Genomic DNA, 22,727 nt, shown 5'->3' with positions numbered 1-22,727 from the left:
TGATTGGATTTCTTGTCATCCCAGCATTCCTGGAACTGAGCCTTAATTCAAAGCATTCTTTAGTAAATTATACTTAAGTCTATGGCATTGTAGAGCCCTATGCCCATTTGCAGTTTGACTCTTGGCTCAACACTCCTGTCACATGTCATCCAGCATCCACTTAGTCACCTTCAGCGACAAGATACTCATTATTTCTCAGGGGTCCCATTTTCATCTGACAGTGTTCTTGTGAGGATTAAAATGTATAAGGAAGTTAGTATAGTGTCCAAAAATGCATGATAGCTCTTATTGTTTCTGTTGAAAATTTCTGCTTTGTTGAGTTAAAATCTCTCTTCCTGGAGCTAATCTCATTTAATCCTACCTCTTACCTCTTATGACCCCATAGAACAGCTCTTTCAAAACATAGCCCTCAAATATTAAAGAATTATTATATAAGCTAAATAGCCACAGTTCTTTTGATCTTTTCTTCTGTAACTTCTTCTTTTTTTTTAATTGTTTCTACTTGCTTGTTAGTGGTTACAGTGGTTCCCAATATAGTAAAACTAAGTACCAATAATACCTGAACTTGTAGGTCTGGTACGGGACACAAATATACATTTTTAAAGAGCACCCCAGTTGATTCTGATGTATGCAGTTTGGAACCTGCAGCTCTATAACCTACTGAGAGATAAATCACAGTATTAAGTGTTAGGAAGAAGAGGCTGTGACTGCTAACTTGGTCCCATAAAGCAGGGTTTCTCAACGTCTGCACTATTGATATTTTGGGCCAGATGCTTAATTGTTGAGGGGGATTCTCCTTTGTATTTTAAGATTTTAATAGCATTCCAACCCTCTAGATACCAATCGTCTATTCCTCTCCATCCCCCAAGTGTGACAAGCAAAAATGTCTCCAGATGTTGCCATATGTCCTTTGGGGTTGAAAATCACCCCAAGTTAAGAGCCACTGCCACAAAGAATAGAAAAATCCTAGTTTTGGTAGTTGGATAATAGCTAAAAGCAGCCCTCAATATTTCTTTCTCTCAGTGTTCTCTTGCATAAATAGATATTACAAGTGACTAACATAAAATTGGGGGGCTGGGTTAGATCTGGTTTAAATATATCAACCATATTTCAGTTTTTCTAATTTTCTTATATATAGTAGATTATGCATGGTCTTGTAATACACCATTAATCCTAAGAAACTGTGGTCTTCTTTAAACCTTCCTGTTTATAGTATTAATAGCCATATCAATTTGATACATCCTCTAATAGCAGAAAAAGAATCCTCCATTTAGGTCTTTCAGTGATTGTTTATCCTGCTCTTTTATTACTGATATTTACCCTTCTATGTATATGCCACCTTCCTTCCACACTCAGGTACTGGCTCTAGAAGAAGCATGTATTTCAGGAGCAGCATCCTGTGAGCCCATGAGCTGTTGTCTGTCTAAACTAGGTCTGTCTTCAACTTTGTCTTGCAGTGAGAGCTTATAAGAAAATTGTTGAATTGAGACACATGCTGGAAATTGCTGAGAGCAACTATAAACACCTGGGGGGGATAACAGAAGAAGATCTAAAGCAGAAGAAAGAACAGCTTGAGTCTGAAAAGTAATGTCCTCAAAACTCTAATGGTTTGTTTTAGTTACCTTTCTAAATGCTATGTGAAGGTTTGTTGATGAACAACTTGTTTTTCCATCCTTAGCAAAGAGTGTAAGGTTCTATCCAGTTTTTCTCTTAAGGCCCCAGATGGAGAAGGTGTTAAGATTATTTTTAGTTAAGGTAAAATACGCATAACACGAAATGTATCATCTTAACCATTTTTAAGTGTGCAATTCAGTAGTGTTAAGTACTTCTACACTTTTGTACAACCAATCTCCTGAACTCTTTTCATCTTGTGAAACTGAAACTCTATAGAGTTAAGACTTTAAAAAAATATATTTATTTATTTTAGAGAGAGAGTGAGAGATAGCATGAGCAAGGGGAGAGGGAGAGGGAGAATCGCAAGCAGACTCCCTGCTAAGCATGGAGCCTGACATGGGGCTCAATCCCAGGACCCCGAGATCATGATCTGAGCTGAAATCAAGAGTTGGATGCTCAACTGACTGAGCCACCCAGGCACCCCAAGACTTTGTTTTGAGACCACAGCTACTTTGAGCTTTTCAACCAACCGTCTTTAACCATTCCTATCCAATTGGACTGGAAGGGTGGGACATGGAGCCAGAATTTGAGCCTGAGTCTGTTGGCCTGCAAACCTGTTATCCAAGAGGATTATGATTTGGAACTTCTAGCTCTAATAATAGCATTTCACTGTGAAATGGTTATACTATTGATGTGATTTTGAACAGATTTTTTTTTTTCAAGATTGCTTTGCCTTTGAGCCAGAATGTACTTTGATGTCAGCTGAGACTGAAGGGTATCTTCTGAGTGAGCTTTAGTACTTTTCTAGCATTGGTTGCCCACTTGGTGTTGAGTACATCTGAAGACATTTATTCTTTAGGTACAAACTCCTGCTTTTAGGTCTAATTGTCAAGAAAAACTGGGTAAGTATTGGTTTGAGGGATATCCTCTTAATTTTGTTGTGATCTGTTAGTTAGATCAGAGTCAAAATACAACAAAGCATGGTTGTATTACCATGTCCTGGGAATGATTTTCTCTTCTTATTCGCTCAATTCTAGGCTTTCACAGTGGGCATTCTTCTTCCCCATTCCCAGTCGTAACCCTACACACTTCCATACCAGAGCTACTACTGAATGCTCTTAGATCACCCTTCTAGGAACCTGACATCCTACCCAGGCTGCTTTGGGAATTCTCGTCCCCCCACCATCCAGCAATAAGACAGAAAAGTACCCTGGTTCAAGTCACATCATCTCTTATCTGGATTTATTTTAACATCTTCCTGATATGTCTCCCAGCTTCCTTTCCCTGCCCCCTAATTCCCAGTCCCCATACCCTGCAGTCTGTTCTCAACACAGTGTCCAGAGTAATCATGTTAAAACCTAGGTACAGTAAGTCTCACATACCTTTGACTAAAAGAAGCTAGGCACATAAAAGTATATAATATTCAATTTCATTTATAAGCATAGGCAAAACTAATCTAACATGATAGATACTCAGAATGTGGTTCCTATGGGAAACGAAGTTTGCCTGGGAGGGGCATGGGGGAACTTTCTGAGGCAATGGAAATCTATATCTTGGTTGTGGTGGTGATTACAGGGTTTACACATTAATCAAAACTCATTGAATTGTTCAGTTGATATTTATGTATTTTACTCATAGTAACTTGTAGATCATTAAAAAAATACAAAAGCAAAAGAAAACAAATCTCAGTCAGATCATGCCATTTCTCTGCTCAGACTCTCCAGTGGCTTCCCACTTTGCTCAGAGTGAGAGTGTAGGTCCTTGCTATGACTTCCAAGGCGCTGCCTCTTCTGGCTCCCTTTTGCCTCTCCGAGGCAACTTGTCCTTTAAACTACTCCACCACATTGGCTTCTGCTTTTCTTCCAGTTCACCAGTCATACTTATGCCTTAGGGTCTTTACACTTGCTCTTGCCTCTGTCTGGAATGCTCTTCCCCCAGATGTCTACTTGCTTACCTCTCATTTCCTTTAGGACTCTGTTTAGAAGATCCATTCTCAGTAAGGCCTTCCCTGGCCACTGTGTACAAAGTGTTAATTCCCTCCTTGACAACATTTGATATTATTCTTTCTTGCTTTATTTTTTTCATCCTTAGCATTTTTCACCTTCCCCGTACCATGTATTTACTTGTTTCTTCGTTGTTTTTCTTCCTCCACTGCTAAGGTAAGCCCCAGGAGGGCACATTTGGCCTGTTTTTTCCCTGCTGTATCCCTGCTGTCTAGATCAGTGCTAGCTCATAGTAGACTCCCCATTCATATTTGTCAAATAAATTATTTGTTTTATTTGCCTTAAATGCAATCCATGGATGCTTTTTCACTCTGGCCAAAAATAATTATTAGTTGATACTAGAGATTGATTGAGAAAACTTCTTTTTGACAGGACTATCAAGGAGCTGCAGGGCCAGCTGGAGTACGAACGGCTTCGTAGAGAAAAATTAGAAGGTCAGCTGGATGAGTATCGTGCAGAGGTGGATCAACTCAGGGAGACACTGGAAAGGATTCAGGTCCCCAACTTTGCTGTGGTTGGTGTCCTTCTTAACACATTTATCTCTCTCAAGAAGTAGTATATAAGAGTAGCTAAGAGCATAAGCTTTGTACTGGGACTCTGGGTTTGGTTCTTGGCCACAACCTTTTTTATTTTGGACAAGTCATTTAACCTCTCTGCCTTATTTTTAAACTGGAGATAATAATTTATACTTTGTAAAGTGTTGTAAAGACTAAAGGAATATATCTCTCTACATAGCTATATCTTTATATATATAACTGTATAAAACTTTATATGTACACACACGTGCATACATATATATCCATATTTGCACTGGTTAGAACATCCTCATTAATAAGTGTACAGTTAAGTATTGAGACATATAAGAAAAAATATTTTTTTATAAGCAGAGTGATAAGAATTCTCAGGCACCTAGAGTATGTATATTTTAATATTCTAAATAGCCAAAATAAAGTGGAATGGAGTCCATGTAAGAAAGCGTCAGCTCATCAAAAGAAGTTTTTAGTATATGTGCTGCCAAAGTGAGCATATCCTCAAGAGGAGTTTGAAGAGTAGAAAGGAGCCAGAGTGGGAGTTGCCATAGCGTCCTTTGTTCAGATTACAGAGTAATGAAAGCTAACACTTGTCACTTCACCTTTACAAAGTTTTCGTGTGTTATCATATGTCATTTGATCTGCCCTCATTTAACATGTGAGGAAACCGAGGCTCAGAGAGTTTAAGTGACTTGTCTAAATTCACACAGCTAGTAATGGTGGGACCAGTATTCAATTTCTAGCTTTTGACCCCTTAGCCTTAGCTCTTTTCATAATTTCTAGCTAGAATTATGAATTTGGAATTCAGAATACAGCTCTAAAATACAGAAAGATGCTTTAGAGTGACAGGAAGGACAACTATGTAGAAGGAAGCTGAAAAGAAATGGATATGACAAACAGATACAAAGAACAAATACAGAAAAGCAGGTAGAATATAGAGAATAGAGTGAAAACAGCAAGAAATTCGGGCCACCTTGTCTCAGAGTGGACAGGCAGAGAGCACGCTGGGGACTCTCTGTGACCCTCACTCTCTTCTGTGAGTGAAGACGGCCATGATGTGGCCTTTGGGGAAGCTCTTGTGGCGCAGCGTAGGGATTCAGGTACGCTTCGTATTTTCCTTCCAGCCAGAGATGTTTTCTTCAGTCATCACGGGTGAGTTAATTCTGCCCCAGACCTGTATCACCTCGAACCTGATTGATAAAAAAAAACTTCCTGGCTCCTTATAGTTAGCACAAACTTATCCACTTAAAGCCACTTTAAAAATATGAAAATAGTCTATGTGCTTGTTGTAAAATGTTACAAACAGGGCAGTCGTTCCTTCCCGCACCAAGCCCCAGTCTCCAGAGGAGGCTACTGGCAACGATTTGGTATGCCTGTTACACAACATGTGATGCATTTACAAACACGTATGTGTATTTCTCTGCATGTACAAATTCAGACGCTTTCGCCGAATTTTGGTATCTCACCAGTCCTTAATTTTCCAAGAGACGTAATTAATTATAACAACCCATTCTCTTCATTTTTGCGGTGCTCACCTTGTACCGCCCTCAGCCCCCGGGGGACTTTCGTACAGCGAGGCCAGCCCGCGCAGTCACAGGCTGTGGGCTAGAGGACCAGCGGACACTTACCTTCCGTTGACGACCGCGGGCAGTCCCAGCCCTGTTGCTGCCTTGTCACCCTGGGGCAGGCGCTCTGCACACCCCGCCGCCGTGACGGGAGCGTGTGTGGTTTTGTCCCGCTCCTCGGTCTTTCAGAGATTACCCAAGCCTCACCTTCTTTTGAGTCGTTGCAAATTGATTTGTCTGCCTAGAAAACTTTGGTTTTTTAATGGCTGTTTAAATATTTTCTTACCCGGAAGTGTCTGTTTTCAGGGTCAGGTTTGATTCCATGCTCTCCAGCACATCCTCCCTCAAAACTTGGCTCTCTACCAACAATGTGTAGGTTTTCAGGAGAGCTGACTCGAGGGCCCTTGTCCTCTGGGCCCATCGTTTTTTTTTTTTTGCAGTCCTGCTTTAGGTTAATCGAATTTTTGTAAATGAGCAAATGTCATTGACCTCTAATGGCAGCTGCAAGTCTGGCATTGCTTTTCTGCAAAAGCTTCTGAGTCTCAATTTCATCTTTAAAAAGGGGAAAAACCTATCTCATGAGATTGTATTGATGTTAAATGAAATACTGTGTGGAAATACTGAGGTATTTTCTATCTAGTAGTATTCATGGTAGTACATTCCCCCCTTCTGTGTATCTTTTCTTTTTCCTTCCTTTCATTTTCTGTATTCGAGTTTAATAAACATTGTCAGTAGATAAATGTATAGAGCCCAGTGCTTCTCAAGTACAAGGAATTTGTTTATTTGGGAGTGTAAACATATAAAGTAGAAATGAAATGAACTTTCCATTCAGTGCTCATTTCTATAGATTCTTCAAGAAATTCTGCCTCAATCTCCTGCCACCTTCTGGTCAGGACCTATGATTGCATTCAGCTGTACCTTTAAGACTTTTTCCCCCTCTAAATAACAATCTGTAATAGTATAATTTCTCTCCAGGAAAAAATTTCTCAGGGTAGTTTCTTAGGGTAGTTTGACATATATAATGCACTTAACTAGTTTTTGATAATAACTATTACTGTTTTGATAACAGTAACTATTTTTATAGCCCAAGGGTGTGGGCAGGAACAGCTTGGGGAATACTCAGTCCAGGGGTGGGCTCTGCCCATGACCCTGTGCCTTGTGCTGTTCTCGGAGCCCCTGCATTCAGCTCTGTCCTGACCAGCTGGGTGCAGGGAGGATGACTAACATCCAGTGAGCATCCACTGTATTTCTAGCCCTCTCTTGCTCCTTTCCATGGCATTCATTAAGTGAATCTTCTGTGCAGGGTCCTGAGAATACCGTGCTGGATGAGAAATATTTGGGAACAGTGGTGGCAGGCAGAGTGGGCAGTAGAAGGCTGTGTGAATACAGAGGAGGGAATGGAGGAACCAAGAAATGATTCCTAGCACTATGGGGCTTGCAGCGAATCCAAAGGAGGCCTTTCTAACACTGTTTATGTCAGTTAGCAGTATATTGAGAAGTGCTAGGCTAAGATAAAAGCAGAAATAACTAGGCATTCTCTTTTGGGGATGTATTCGGTAGAGACAGGACTGGTTGATTTCTCTACGTGTCCTCTAGTCTGTGAGTCAGCACAGAATATGATGTACTGGTACTTCAGATTGGAAAATTTATTCACACAAAATCCCAAAAGAAATTTAATCCAGAGTTGAAAATATTAGTATGGTTAAAATTTTTCTTGTGGAACAGATAATGTAGAAAGATGAAATTGTGTCTAGTGTAGCTTTCTCATTTGGCCCTCTTTTCCTGTTTGTAGGAAGATGACTCTTCTTGTGAGTCAAGCAAAGAGAAGAGGCGAATTAAGAAAAAGGTGTCTTCTGGGGGAGTTTTTGTGAGAAGGTACTGATCAGTGAAATAACTTTAAATAAACTTCCTTGATTTTTCTCTTTTATTTTTAAATTGATAGAAATGTAAATCTATATAAATTCTCCTCAGAGTTAATCTTATATACTATTTCAATTCTGAAGGCAGAAATATGTTATATAATATCAAAGGGATTGCTAAAATTACATGTACTCAGCTGGGCTCCCCCACCCAAAATACTTTATATATTTATGAGTAACTGATTTTGCAAGTATTCACACAAACTTTAAAATATAAGGTGGTACGGTCTAGTAATCAAAAGAAATATAGACATTAAAAATTATCTTTTACTTACTAGAGAGTATCATTTTTTAACTTTTCAAATGACTTTTAAAAAAGCATCTGGACTCAGGAGATAATGCAAATAAGACGAGTAAATTTTAGAAAAGGGCAACCAAATATCTCAGGATAGTTTTATATAAAATAAAAATCTGCTCTTGTAAAAGAAAAAAAACCCATAATATGTTTGCTAAAAATACTGATTTAAATAATCTGTTTTAGAATTCAACCATTGTTCTGTCTTGCGAGCTTTATAAGAAAGCAATATAAAAATGAGGCCAACTGGACAGGATAATAAATACATGGCTTTATTATTCTCTCTTCCCTCCCCCGCCTCCTGACGTTGCTGACCAAAAAAACCACCACAGCATTTCAGCCCTGACTTCATGCCCTCCTTTCTAACTCTACCCACTTCCTCCTCCATGTAGCCAATTTGTGACTGTCTTGGGGCAGCTGTCTAGATCTGCTTCCCCCTGAAGATCTGATCGTTGGCTTTGGGCCTTGCTGGCCACAGCCTTCTCACCACACCCCCGACTGCCCACCCTCTGGGCCCTGGCACGTACTTTCCATAACGCTTAAAGGCCATTCTGACACAGTATCATCGGGACCAGTTTGCCCTGACATGAAGCGTGTTTGCATGTGAGACCAGTTCAGGCTGGTCAGGGGTCTGTAAGCCAGTTTTAAAAAATGCTTCACCTATCCTTTTGATCATTGTTAGTTTCTCTGGTTTGCAAGAGGTCTTCGATCTAATAAAACATTTATTTGGTACGTACTATGTGTGAGACCTGTGCTGAGTCTTTTCCACGTATTATCTTTTAATTCTCACCACAGCAGTAGGAGATAGATAGGTGTATTTTACAGATGGGAATTAAGTAATTTGCCCAGAATCACACAGCACTGTGGAGCCAGGATTCTCACCTCAGTGGGGCAAGTTCCGAGTCTGCGTTCTTAACCACTACAGGAATTCCCGAACCCAGTTTCTCACTTTCTGGGACTACACACAGCCTTCCTTCTTCCTTCCAGGCTGGTGACCCTAAGGTGAATCCCTACTCTGGACATAGTTTGTTATTCTTGCTCCAGTTTTCTCAAGGCCACATCTCCAGTCTCTCTGTACCACTGAGGTAGGAAATAACTAGAAGAGTGTTGTCATAGAAGCGTGCATCCTTGAAGGAAGAGGTTCCCTGGTTGTCCCCCAGTACCCGTTCTCCCCTTTTTCCGCAGTGTTAGGACTTACCTGGGCTTGTGGCTGCTCAGGATAAAGGCTAACTTCCCAATCTCCTTTGCAGCTAAAACACCAAGTTGTGGCCAATAGAGTGTGGGCAAAAATGGTGTGTATATAACCTCAGGGTCCTGACCTTAAAGGGAAGGGGCTTGCCCACACACCTTGCCCCTTTCTGTTTCTGGAATGTGGATATGGTTGTGAGTCACTGGACCTTGTGAATGAGGGCAACACCAGGGATAGTAGAATAAGATAAAAAGGATCCTGTGCCTGGATACTGTGGAGCCGTGGAGCCGACATTACTAGCCTGGGAAAGCTTATACCTAGACTGTAGGTAAGAGAGAACTTAAACCTCTTTGTTACTTAAACCATTATTATTTTGGGTCTTATTATAGCCACTGAATCAAAATTGTTAATACAATCCTGAAATAATTATATGTATTTAATCATAAATCACATATATGTATTATTGTCCTGTTAGGTGTGGTGTTTTCCAACACAACCAATTCTTGGATTTTCTGGACACCGTCGCGTGTTCAACAATTCAATTCTGATACTAACTTCCCAGAGGAGTTCGTGTCAGACCACAGGTTAAGAGCTCAGTCCCACAAGAATGTCGCCACTTCAGACACCCTTTTTCAAGTCCCAGGTTGTCACTGGTACTTCTAATCAGTGGTACATCTGGGGGCGTCCTGAACCCCCTCCTCAGGTTCCACAGTTGGTTGGAATGACTGACAGAGCTCAGAAGAAAAATACTTGACTGTCACCAGTTTAATAGAAAGGATACATTTCAGCAACAGCCAAACGGAGATGCGAAGGACGAGGTGCGGAGTGAGAGGTGCATGGGGCTTCCATGACTTCCTTTTGTGTGCCACCCTCCTAGCACCCTGATGCGTTCAGTAGATTGACCAGTGGGAACTGAACTCAACCTTCAGCTCCTCTCCTGTCTTCTCCCTTTCCCAGAGGTTGAGTTGGGAGATCAGGGAGGCTGAACGTTCCAATCTATAATCATGCCTTGGTCTATTTGGCAACCAGTCCCCATTCTGAAGTTACAGAAGGACTCCCAGCCGCCTATCCCCTCAACATACAGAATACACTCTTACCATTCAGGAGATCTGGAGGATTTTAGGAGCTTTGTGCCAAGAAAACAGAAGCTTGTAATTACCCCTATCAAGAAAGTACAAGGGTTTTAGGAGAACAGGAATTGGGGACAAAGACCAAATATATATATATAATGCACATTATGTTAGTGAAACACAAAAACAGAAGTGAAAAAGACGTTAGAGAGATGAAATGTTTTTTTCCCATGCCTTAGATTGTTTGCCCATCTATCAAGATAGAGGCCTCAACCTGTTGATGACTAGAATACCGAGTAAGAAAGAAGTTAAAGACTGGAATTTAAAGACTGTGTGGCTTGTCTGCGGTATAGCCTTGGCAACCTCAGTTGTTTGAGTTACAACTGTGTGACCTTAACTTCTTTTAGCTTGTTTTTTCAGCTGTAAAATAAGGATAATACCACCCACCTAAGAGGACTGCTTTGAAAAAAAAAAAAAGGTGAGTTGCTATATATTATTTAGCATAGTCCCCCTTGTATAGGCAGTGGTAGCTATTATTCAACAAAACAACAATCACTAAGTTCAGCATTGGTGACCATTGCTGTTTCCACTGCCTCATTTTTTTTCTTCATATTAAAAAAATACTGCATACTTTTAAATATTCATGTATCAAAATTCTTAAAGATTGACGAAATGGGAATTATAAACTTTGTTTTTCAAATACGGTGAAGGGTTTTTATTGACCCTAGACTAGTCCTTATATAACCCTGCTTGGTCTACTTAGTCACCAAATAGAAGTTTACTGAATTTAAGTGACTCATAAAAAACAAACAAAACCCCAAAAAACCCTCTTCATTTTATGTAAATTTAAGATGGGTTCCTAAGAAGCAGGGATAAACTGGTTTTTGTGAATCAAAAAAAATGAAGTATATGTAATAATCAGAGCCCAAGACATAGCAACTTGAAGATTTCATACCAAGTGTCCTACAGTTGCACTAGGGCACACATTATTTTAAAGTTCAATGTTTTAATTCACTACCAAGAAACCCAATCTCCATATATGGTAAGTTGCCTTTAAAATCCAAACAACTTTGTTAAAACGAGATTTTATTTTCTATGAAAAGGTAACTCTGCAGTAGTTACCAGGGAAGCTGAATACAATTACAAGTATGTAAGCTTGGGAATAGTTTTTAAATTTGCAGCAGACATTACGAAATACATTTGTTCAAGCAAACACAAGAAAACTCTGGATTGGTTTCTATGAACTATGAAAAGGATAAAGACAAAAAGCCTCTATCTCAAATCAATCAGGTTTGAATGACAGCTTTTCAACATAATAAAGACACACACAAAACACAAACTCAAAGCACATCTTCCCATTTAAAAATATTTTTTAGTCCATATGTACTCTGAATAACCTTGTATTGAGTATCTGCCACAACTTCCATGTTCAGAATAAATGTATCCTGGCATAGTGTTCTAAGTCCACAGCAGCATAATATAGTAGTTTCTCTACTATTTCCAGATTCTGTAAAATCCCAATGCTATTGCCAGGCAAGTAAACACTGAGGCTGTGAAAAGAAGATACCATTTTATGGGTCACACATTTGATATTATTTTGCAGAGACAGACACAATAATGTCATCTTCAAATTAAATGAAGAGCAAAAAACAAAGGAAGTCCAACCAATTTTCTACCTTAGGTGTTTTATTCCCAGAAAATTACGCTAAGGATAAAGTATATCCTTTAGGGCAGGATAAATACCAGTTCTTAAAGGCTTCCTGTATTTTAAACCAGAACAAGGATGACAGTTTACAAATTATGTCAGTTAGAATCTATAAACAGTGCTTCAAGTCATTAACATTAGTATTAACAATGACTACTTTAAATGATTATGCAATCTAATTTTAGATCTTATTAAGTGGGAAAACCTTCTTACCAGAATTAAAAAATGATGTAATAAAATGGACGGACATCCATATCATCCATGAGAAGAAAACTTTGTCTTTTCAGTACATTTAAAAACAATTTCATGATTATAAACAAAGATCCTCTAAAAAAATCACAGGTAGAAGAAAAGGCTTTTAAAGTAGTTAATGTGCCACCTACTCTTTGCTAGATTCTGGACAGAAAACATTTTTGTTCTCCTTTAAGAAATTAAATCTGGTGAGGCTTTCAGGGACTTCCTAGTTTCTAGTTTGTTTAAATAGCCTTGACTTTTAAAATAGAGACCCAGAACTGAATGGCAAACTTTTATGACTAAAGATTCAAGAAACAGCCTTTCATAGTAAAGCTACTGTAATTTAAACATATAACTCTACACATTATCCCATTTGATCCTAATAACTAATTGAAATTTGGTTAATGACAAGGTCATTTCCTTAATTTTTTTTCATTTCCTTAATTTTAAGAAATGGGATTAGGCCTAAGACACACAGGGAGGCTGGATATTTGAGGAAAGAGTAACCTTTAAGTTTCTTGTCAATTATACATTCTGGTCAATTATACATTCATCCATTGGATCCTATACTCTGTACCATGTTCCACAGCAGTGTGCTGAACAATTATATACATTACCTTATTTAACCACAATTAAAACCATATAAGATTGGTGATATTATCCCATTGCAGAGATAAGGCAACCGGCCCAAAGTTATAAATTGCTGGCAAGTGGTGGAACAAGGACTCAATATTATGTGTACTTGAGTCCAGAGTTACTGTTTAAAAACCATTCTGTTCATCTTACTCACCTCTTGCCACTTGAGGGATTCAATCTAATCTGTCATTTCTTGAAGGCACATAGTGCTGTGTAGGTGATTATACTCTCTGCTAACCTGTCAAGCAGCTGGTGAATTTTCTTAGACTACCAAATGAACACTTAAATTATTGAGGAAGGAGGCATTTCATTCCTTTTTAGAATATACAACACAATGGTTACTGTATTGGAGTTTCTATTGTGAGTGGTTACTATGTCTCACTGGTGTTATTTCGCCACCCAAATTGCTTTCACCTTTGCTATTTATCTTCTGTAGCCTGTGAAGGACACATCCCTACACAGGATGCTCAGGTGAGTGTGTATCTGGTACCTCTTAAGTACTCTGTAATGTTAGATTGTCTTCTTACTTGTCTGTTTAGAACAGAATCTGCTGCATTAACTATATCTATCACCTGGAGTGGCCATTATCTTAGAGCTCTTCTCTCCTTGGCAACAGTGATCTGGGTCAAAGGGTGGTGTCTGACTCAAAAATGGGCCATTCAGACACCTTCCCAGGGCTGTTCTGAATTGGAAATAAGGAAAGGGGTAATTTTTCTTGGTTGGTGAAACTCGAATGATAGGAATCTGGAAGCTACAAGTAGCCATGTTTCCAGTGGAGTTGGAGAAAGATGGCATAAGAGAATGAGGCAGATACTCAGAGACAAGATACAGAGTAAACTGTGATTCCAATTATCCCTGAGGTCAAGCTATACCTGTGCCCTTCCATAATTCAATATGTAAACTAACACATTTTCTTTTTATGCCTAAGCTAGTTCAAGTTGGATGTATGATCACTGAAAGTAAGAGTCTTGTATGTATGATAATGCTGGGAAACCAAATAACCAAACTGATTACAATTTATAATTTTTTAAGGGTTTCTTCTCTGAGGAAATCCAAGATCTTGAATGCTGGGGCTTTATTAGTATCTTTTTTCATTTTCTCCCCCTCTGCTCTTGATTAAATTCAGTATGTGAATAAGTGAAATATTATTGTTTTATTGGCAACATCTCAGGTATTCTACACGCAGTGGATCCACTCATGATGTTACACCTTTCCACGAAGAGTATGGAATTTTAATTTCCTAAAAGGCTTAACAATAACAGCAGCAATAACAGATTTGAAGGATAAGGTAGAAGAAAGAAAATGCCTTCAGAATGGCTGGTTGCAAATCCTCAGTGAAAAAAGGAAAGGAAGGTCACTCAGAAAAAGTATTTTGTAAACAATGACATGTTTCTTTTGTCACTGCCACTAAGTCTATTCAAGTCTGCCTTACATTCAGCCACTACTGAAAGGAAGCTTTCTGGAGATCACCACCATCTTCAAACCGAGGGTAAAAGGGACTTTAACTAAGATACCTATCTAGGTAAACGAAGCTGAGTAGAATCGGAAGCTCCTCCTAACCTAGGCTGCTCTGAGATCTATTCTGAGAGTGGGAATGAACACTGCAAACTGGGCAATTATGTAATTTCCCCTGAGCATCAGCAGTGAACTGAAGATCTCTAGTTAGAGACTTTGCTAGTTGTTTTCAAAACTTACTTTAGCCTTAGAATTTTTCAAATAAATCTTCAACAGAAGCTAAGTATTTTAAAAAGAGAAAATATTTTAAAAGATTCAAGGTGAAGAAAGGAAAGGAGGTATGTATCAGCTGAGGGCTGGGGGCTTCACCTTCACTCATAGAGGCTGCCCAGAAAAACCACTGATGGTATAAATCAGCAGTTTTATTTTGGACAACAATTCAGTAATATAAGCCATTTTAAATGTGCATATCTTTTGGACCCCCAATTTTAGATGGTCCTAAACAATTATATAGAACTACTAGCATAAGGGCAGAAAGATATGTGTGTGTGTGCGCGCACATGCGTGTCTCACACACATGGCTGTTGGGTACAATATCATTTATAATAATGAGAAATTGGGAGCAGAATGTTTGCCAACAGAGGTCTGGAGAAATAAATTATGGCATTTTCATATAATGGAATACTTTCTAGTAAAAACATACATATGTATTGATATGTAAAGATACTCAAAACATTTGGTTAAATTTGAAAAAGCTGTAGTCTGTACAATACAATCTAGTTATTTTTAATAATCCGCAATATTTATATACAGAAGAAAAAGCCTAGAAAGAGATATACTCTAATAGTAAAACACATTACTTTTTTTTTTTTAAAGATTTTATTTATTTATTTGACAGAGAGAGACATAGCGAGAGCAGGAACACAAGCAGGGGGAGTGGGAGAGGGAGAAGCCAGCTTCCCACTGAGCAGGGAGCCCCATGTGGGGCTCCATCCCAGGACCCCGGGATCATGACCTGAGCCGAAGGCAGACGCTTAACGACTGAGCCACCCAGGCGCCCAACACATTACTTCTTATAAAAAGAAAGAGAAAAGTACTACAAAAGTAGGGCACTCTTCTCATTCCTTTGGGCCCTGTGTCAGTCACATGGTACTTGAGGAGCTCAGTATGTGACAATCTAATTTTTGGGTCTCTAATATTTGTACTCAGCTGGATTCAAAGTATAGGGTAATTTTCCCCCTATGCTTGCTATGGTTTTTGCCTCTGTTTTAGTGATCTTTCTCTGTAAGTCCACTCTGTAAGTCCTTATGGAAAAACATAGGAATAAAAGTAAAATTTTCATTTTTTTGCATTGTGGAATAACCAGTTTATCTTTGCATCACTTTGTACTTGTTTTTATGTATTTCTTTGATATCCATATGCTTTTTCCTATTAGTAGGTTGCAGAGTCACCAGTTAAACTTATATCTTAAACTTACTGCCTGTTAAACTTCTATTCTTCCAGCACTGTCAAGTGATAAAGGAAATGTGTTCTAGCTCTTTTTTTTCTTTTGTGCTCCATGGTTACCCTGGGAGATAGGAGCTAACAGGTCTCAGTATCAAATGACAGCAATTACTTTCTCTGAAAAACACAATGTTAAAACCACAGGCCCCAAATGGTGTCACTGAGGCCAAGTCCCCAGACTGGGGCTTAATATCTGATTGTAGTTTAAACAGTGTGGTTTTAACCAGTCAGTCAGGAATTCTGTGGATCAGCGAGGAGTCTGCCACATGAGTCCTCTCCATACCCCACAAGAAGATGAAGTGATGTGCATAAGACTTCCCGCTCTTCCACTAAGGGAAAGTGACTACTTGGAACAATCCTTTTGCTAATAACCTACTTGCCCAACTCTCCTTTTCACCTTCCATTTTTTTTTTTTAAGTTTTATTTAAGTAATCTCTATACCCAATATGAGGCTCAAACTCATGACCTCAAGATCAAAAGTCACATGCTCTCTCAACTGAGCCATCCAGCCCGGTGCCCCAAAACCTTACATTTTGGACAACTCCTGGGAGCTCCCCTCTACTGGCTAAATGAGATGCTGCCCAGTTCATTTAATAAAGCCAATTAGATCTTCAAGTTTACTAGGTTTGTTTTTTTAACAGATTTGGTGGCAGCGCTGAGATCTGAAGCAAACATCTATTGGCTTTTGGGGACAATGAGAAACACAGGTGTGGCACCCCACAAATGCTGAGAGTTCACTTTCTTGTCATTTGAGGGCCTTTGGTAAGTCAGTTTCAGCTCTTTTTGGGTTCAAGCCACCCATCTAATTGGCTTTCCAGTCCAGGGTTAATGAATCAGTCTAGACTAACAAAGAAGGCTCTAATGGACTTAACCCTTGGTTCAGTCTACAATTCCACATTGGAATCCTTCCCCCAGTTATTGGGGTTTACTGGTTTAGTCCTTTCCTCATTTCTAGTCCATAGTCCCTGAATGAAGTCTGCTTGAGTTCAGTTTGGGAACTGCTGGTGGTGTGCATGGCCTTCTCTTGGACAGTCTGCAGTGACATATTTTGGTTACTGCTGGTTGTGTTGAGGCACATGTTTGTCTTGTTTTGTGTAAATAAAGGCCTTTAACTTTTCACAAGCAAAATAACACATCACAGTGTTTCGACTCCCCTAAGTTTAAAGGATTTATACCAGGATGCTTTTCTGATTCAGGATTCACTCCTTTTGGCCAATCCCTATTTCCCTGTTTAGGGATAAATATATAAATGAGACTATGATTAAGAACTTCTCCTTAATTCCTAAGTTATTACAGAATTTGCTGCTAAAAAAATAGCAGCCCAACAAAGATCCTTAGATTCTGTAGCCAAAGTTGTCCTTGATAATAGAATAGCTCTTGATTATTTTTTTGCTGAGCAAAGCGGTATCTATGCTCTGGTGACCACCTGCTATGCCTAGAGCAACTTTTCTGGGGAAGCTGAAACTCAGTTACGAAAGATCAAAGAACAGGTTGCTTGGCTTAAAAAGATGATTCCTTCCAGAGTCTCTGACTTGTTTGATTTTGGTGCTAATGGACCTTCCTCCCCTATCCCCAGGATCCATAACCCCTCTCCTTAGCTCAGGATGTCATGTAAGCTTCATGTTGCCTGTTGGGATTTCATGTCTGTGGATTCCCCATGTCCATATGAAACCAAATTTGATTTTCTCCTGTTAATGTGTCATGTCAATTTGATTCTTGATCCAGCTAGAAGAACTCTGAAGGGCAGAGGACATTCTTTCTTCCTGACAGACAGTTGGCATAAACAGCAGGATGCTTTAAACTCACTGGATACCACTCTCCCCCGGCACTGCTGCAGCAGAGAGATCCTTGGGAAATCTGACATATAGCCAGCAGAGGGTAAGATTTCTTATCATGTGTATCTCCTGGAATCTCTATGGAATCTGAGTCAAGAGCAAGAGTGGTGAGAACCCTTTTTCTAAATGAAGATGAGCGGGAGAAAATATTTGTGGAACTAGTTCCTTGTGCTTAATGACTGTTGGTAAATTAAGTAGAGTACTCCTTGGTTATGGATGCATTTCATCCCAGGGACTGTCTTTGTTTTCCTGTGTCTTTTATGTCATTTGTCATACATGAGGTAAAGGCTGTTGCTAAGGGACATCTTGGAAGCCACAAAATTGGTGGACACAGCTTTGGCACTTAAAAGCCAGTAGAGTGCTTGCCACCTAGCTCAAAGACTCCCATGCTATGTTGGTCCTGGACAGCTTAGATTGACAAAGGTCACTTGCCAACTTCCAGAAAACTTCTGTGCAACAAGGTAGGCTGTAAAACACACAATCCATAGCATAAGCCTCCCAGGTATTAGTGTTGTTCCAAGAGACCCCCACGGCTTAGCTACAAGAAAAACTGGATGGTTTTTTCCCTTTTGTCTTATTCTAGGTCTTCAGAGCTTGGCTTTGTGACCACTGAGAATATTCTTTTTGGTCTCCGCTATCCAGAGGGTACACCCTGATGGCCAGTTGAATAGATGGGTTCTGACCCTGTCTAGCTATGCCCCTCTCAGCAGAGTTTCCTATGAGAGGTCCCAGGCCATAGGGACCTTTGTTGTTAGTGCTGGAAAGTCCCATTCCTAAGTGGCACCTGCCTGGTGTCAAAGATTAGTGGTTTTGTGACAGGAGTCTCACATTTTTGTGGGAGATCAGAGACACGGTTTTCATTGCATTATCCTTAATACCTGTGCAATGAAGGCCTTTGTTTCCTTAGATTAATTTTGGGAGTAAACTTTCGGATCACGGGAGCTACATTATCTCCACCCTTCTCTGGATGCCTCTTGTGGCTTTGGTTAAGCCATTAAAGGCTTATTGATTTGAGTTACTACTGATAGATCTTATTTGTCAATGCCTAGACAATGGATCCTTTAAATTGGCTACATATATATATTTTTAATCTTATTATGTTAATCACCATACATTACATCATTAGTTTTTGATGTAGTGTTCCATGACCCATTGTTTGCATAGAACACCCCGTGCTTCATTAAATATGTGCCCTCTTTGATACCCATCACCAGGCCAACCCATCCCCCCACCCCTCTAGAACCCTCAGTTTGCTTTTCAGAGCCCATAGTCCCTCATGGTTTGTCTCCCCCTCCAATTTTCCCTTCCTACTATCTTCTTTTTTTAACATATAATGTATTATTTGTTTCAGAGGTATACAGGTTTAAAAATACCTATCTTATAGAGCGCTCTCAACTGTATTAGTATAATGGCTAGCCTTAGGGACTCCCCTGACAAGATGAAGAGAAATCAGACTTCAGACAAAAATCAATGTCCATATCCAACATAAATGTCCCTTCTTAAAATCCAGCCTCATCTGTTTGTTTTCATTCCCATTTCCCTTCAGGATTTCACAGAGAACTCTGGCCTAATCTCTAGGTTAAAAGTATACATGTTGCTCATATAAATGCTGAAAGCCAGAAATGTTAACCAAAGCACCCAAGACTGGCAGTAAGGCTCTCTTTGCTCCTATCTTCCAGGGCTCTGGAATCAGGCTCTGCCAGCTTCAGGCATTCCTATGCAATGTCCTTTAGAAGTAGATCCTAGACCACCTGCCACAAAAGAAATTGTGTTCCCCGGACAGCAGAAAATCTTTTAAATTGTAAAGGCTTTTACCTCTACTTTCAGACAATCCTACCAAATTTAGACTATTCACAGTTCCCCCTTTGGAGAGGGACAATGACCAAAATTTCTCCTAGACCCTCCTACAAATGGTTTGTGAAATGCCAATACTCAGGGGCTAACAGAAAAGCCAAGGGTGAACTGTATACCCAGTAAAAAGGCTTTTGTTAAAGTGCTTCAGAAAGATTTTACAAAGGCATAAAGTTTCTGATTAAAATTTTAGTTAAAAATCTGATATAAAGCAAATTTAGTTAAAAAAACAGGCCAAGCCCCTGATATTCAGGCCATACTCCAATTTTGTGGGAATTAGTAACAACTTTGTCTTACAAATCTCTATAAAACCAGAAATGCAATTCTAGAAACAAATCAAAGCCCACCTATGCCTCTCACAATGTCTATAGATATTTTAAAAGATCAGGATATTGGTACAAAATTGTCCTGCACTTAAGAAAAAATGCCAAATCTTAAATAGCAATCTGAAACTCTGAAGGAAAAAAGTTTGTTTTGCAGTCTTTCACTGTCCCTTGAAATTCTTAGATCTTTAAAATGTAAACACAGCCCACAACTGCCTGTGACTGAAAATTAAAACGGCAAACTTCTAAAAGGGTCTTTGATAACAAGCAGATATGTTCTATCTCCACCTTAATAATCTCTCCATACCTTTGGGATGTAAATTTTCCACCCCCATCATCTCTAGGATTAAAGAGCCCTTGTTTGAAATACCAGTGTTAGGGAGAAGTTTTTCATGGAGGGGTGGGGGGGAGTATTTGGAAATCCGGCCTTTAATGTCCTCTAGACAAGTATGAATAAAAACAAAAGTTATAAAGACAAGTGCTTGTAAGGACTGGGTGGTCCAAAACTCAGAAAGCTAGAGACTAACTTTAGTATTGTTGGTTAAAGACACGTCTACTATGCATGTGTTTACTAAGAGTTAAATATGTTCATGTTATCTCTTTTGCAAAACTTACCAGAAAATAAACTTAGGACAGTGGTTGACTTTATTGCCTCATGAAGTTTTATGGGTGGTCTGAACATAATTCTTAAGAACAAGTAAATAAACATAAAAAAAGGTTTCTTTTTTTGTTTGTAGTGTAAACTTTTAAATGTCTTCCAAGATCTTTGGTAACCTTGAAACTTTAATGTTCTGCTAAGTTAAATATCGAATTAAGATAAATTCATTACATTATCTATTTTTGTCTTACAGAGAAATTAAAGATAAATCTGGATGTTAGAAAATGTTTTGTGCTTTGCTATGAAGCACAGGTTTCTAAAAATTACGAACAGTTCACAATTGTTTACTACATAGTTTTCACTAGAAACTAGTTTCTAAGAGTTAAGGATTATAATGTAATTACGACTAGAAATAAGGGAAACAACACTATATGCAGGGAAAGTATGAGGAATACAAACTGTGCACTAAAACTGCAGTATGCAACCAATGTTGGCCTTATCTGACTTGATGTCTCAAGTGACCTCAAGGAGAAATCAAACAGGTAGAAACAGAAGATCAGTTAAGCAGAGGCATGCAAGCAATATTTTCAAATAATCAGATATGAGAGAAACATAATGTATTAAGATGACCTACGGGTCTTTGTAGTTATGAAAGGGAGGGGGTATATGTGCTTGTGAGCAGTTCTTCAAAGCAGTATGAAAGACGGTCTCCCAGGCTTTAGTCCTTGGTAAGACAAAAAAAGCATTTACCAACCTATTTTGAGGTTGGTTTTCTTTCAGTTGACAAAATACAGTTTTGCTGAACAAAAAGATAGTAATTTTGTCCTAAAGTGAGGGTGGTTATTTAAAGAGAGAAAACTTAGGACAAAACCTGAATGTAAAAAATAAAGCTGTAGAAGGTTTATGAACAATAATTTTAGAAAAGAACAGGATGAATTTAAGTAAATAATTTTCTTGAACTACTGGTCTGCTCTTAATAAGAAATTGTAAACAAAGCTTTTCTTTACCTTTATAAAGTCATCTGCCGAGAAAACAAGGATTCTTTGGCTATCTTTGAGGACTTAAGAAAACTGAGTCTTAATATTGAAAGAGCTAAATTTTGCTCACAAGGATGTAACCATTTCTATTTGCCATTGAAATCTTTTATTGTCACTTTGGTTAAATAATTAAATGCTATTTCATAATAATTAATCAAATGTTCAAACCTTTTAAATATTTTTTTAATATACTTCCAAAAATCAAACCCTAAAATTTTTGGATCATAATCTAACATTTCAGATTTTGTGAAAATTTGGTATAGTAAACTGCAGTGGAAGCACTGTCAAAGTGACACCAAACCCTCTTAGATTGTGTTTGTATAGACATGTTAATAAAGTAAGTGAAACTCCTAAAAATCTGGTATCTTGGTATGTTACCTTGAAGTGTTGTATAAGACAGAATAAACTGAATTATCAACTGCATTGTAATGAATTCTAATCAGATCTATAACCACGGTCATCTTTAAGTTACTGTTTTACTCTGATGCTAATGCAAATGTCTTCAGTGAGACTCATGTAAAGAACTCTGAGTACAAGTTTCCAATAATCTTAAGATCATAAAACTGAACCAGGTAAGAATTTCTGAACTAGTAAAAAAACCAGATTTAGACAGAACAAGAATAAATCGGACTGAATGAACTGAGAATTATTTTTATGACTTTGAAACACTGCTGACTTTTTAAAATGTTTTGTTTTTCCAGATTGTTTCTTAAGCTAACTGATTCACAGCAATTTAAAACATTTATCTTTTTCTCCCTATCTGATCCCTCCAGCATTCAGAAACCCAGTGAGTATTCTGTTTTCATGGAAGTTTACTTAATTTAAATAAGAATCTATTCTCCTTGTAACAGGACACAATGGGAAAATTGGTTATATGATCAAGGCTTTGAACGGAATGTCCTATTTTAGACATAGATTTACACAGACTCAGATATTACCAGACAGCTTTAAGGACTTTATGGAGCCTATAAAGCTTCCTTGGAAATAACTATTGCTTACAGAGTTCCCAGCAGCTTTACCAGGTGAGTAAAGAAGATCATTTCCTGGCCAATGCAGGAACCTAGAGAAAAGAAGAATTCACCCAAATCTATAGGTACTGCAGGTGAAGTCTTATGGCAAGTAGTTGAGAGGCTATTGAAAATTTAATCTGGAGATTTCTTAGGAATAGTTCCAGGAAAGCAGGTTTAAAGAGCCTATATGGTCAACTGCTATTCTTGCTGCACTTATGTAAATTAATCAGGCCAAGTTTTTTTAAAACCAAACTTATTTTGCAAACTAGCATCAATTTGGTTATCTTTGGTGGAAATGGTGATTACAGAAAAGAAAAACACACCCCTGTGTATTAGATTTTAATACTGCTCATCA

General features: G+C 38.6%; 2 protein-coding genes across 4 annotated transcripts in view; one reads left to right on the top strand and one right to left on the bottom strand.

Annotated features, from left to right (window-relative positions):
• ANKRD42 (ankyrin repeat domain 42) overlaps positions 1-15,517 on the top strand; it is an 80,128-nt gene extending 64,611 nt beyond the window's left edge. Inside the window, exons 9-12 of the mRNA XM_064576824.1 lie at positions 1,458-1,584; positions 3,990-4,131; positions 7,505-7,587; positions 10,606-15,517. Coding sequence (XP_064432894.1) covers positions 1,458-1,584; positions 3,990-4,131; positions 7,505-7,587; positions 10,606-10,636 — 383 coding nt within the window. The 3' untranslated portion in view covers positions 10,637-15,517. The remainder of the gene's footprint in view (positions 1-1,457; positions 1,585-3,989; positions 4,132-7,504; positions 7,588-10,605) is intronic.
• The window catches only part of CCDC90B (coiled-coil domain containing 90B), a 45,124-nt gene continuing 26,901 nt past the window's right edge, over positions 4,505-22,727 (bottom strand). The window contains exon 9 of one of the 3 annotated variants that reach the window (XM_064576825.1): positions 4,505-5,337. In XM_064576825.1, coding sequence (XP_064432895.1) covers positions 5,327-5,337 — 11 coding nt within the window. In that variant the 3' untranslated portion in view covers positions 4,505-5,326. Of the gene's footprint in view, positions 5,338-11,258; positions 11,736-15,097; positions 22,423-22,727 lie in introns of those variants that run through there. The other 2 variants (XM_045894533.3, XM_045894532.3) reach the window with 2 other exon arrangements.

Source organism: Mirounga angustirostris, unplaced genomic scaffold (genome assembly GCF_029215605.1).
Source record: "Mirounga angustirostris isolate CCGP_5_RB_7025 unplaced genomic scaffold, mMirAng1.0.hap1 SCAF_13, whole genome shotgun sequence".
In the NCBI taxonomy this organism is placed as follows: domain Eukaryota; kingdom Metazoa; phylum Chordata; class Mammalia; order Carnivora; family Phocidae; genus Mirounga; species Mirounga angustirostris.
The sequence above is the reverse complement of the archived record's forward strand: the minus strand, read 5'-3'. Positions and strand labels throughout refer to the sequence as shown.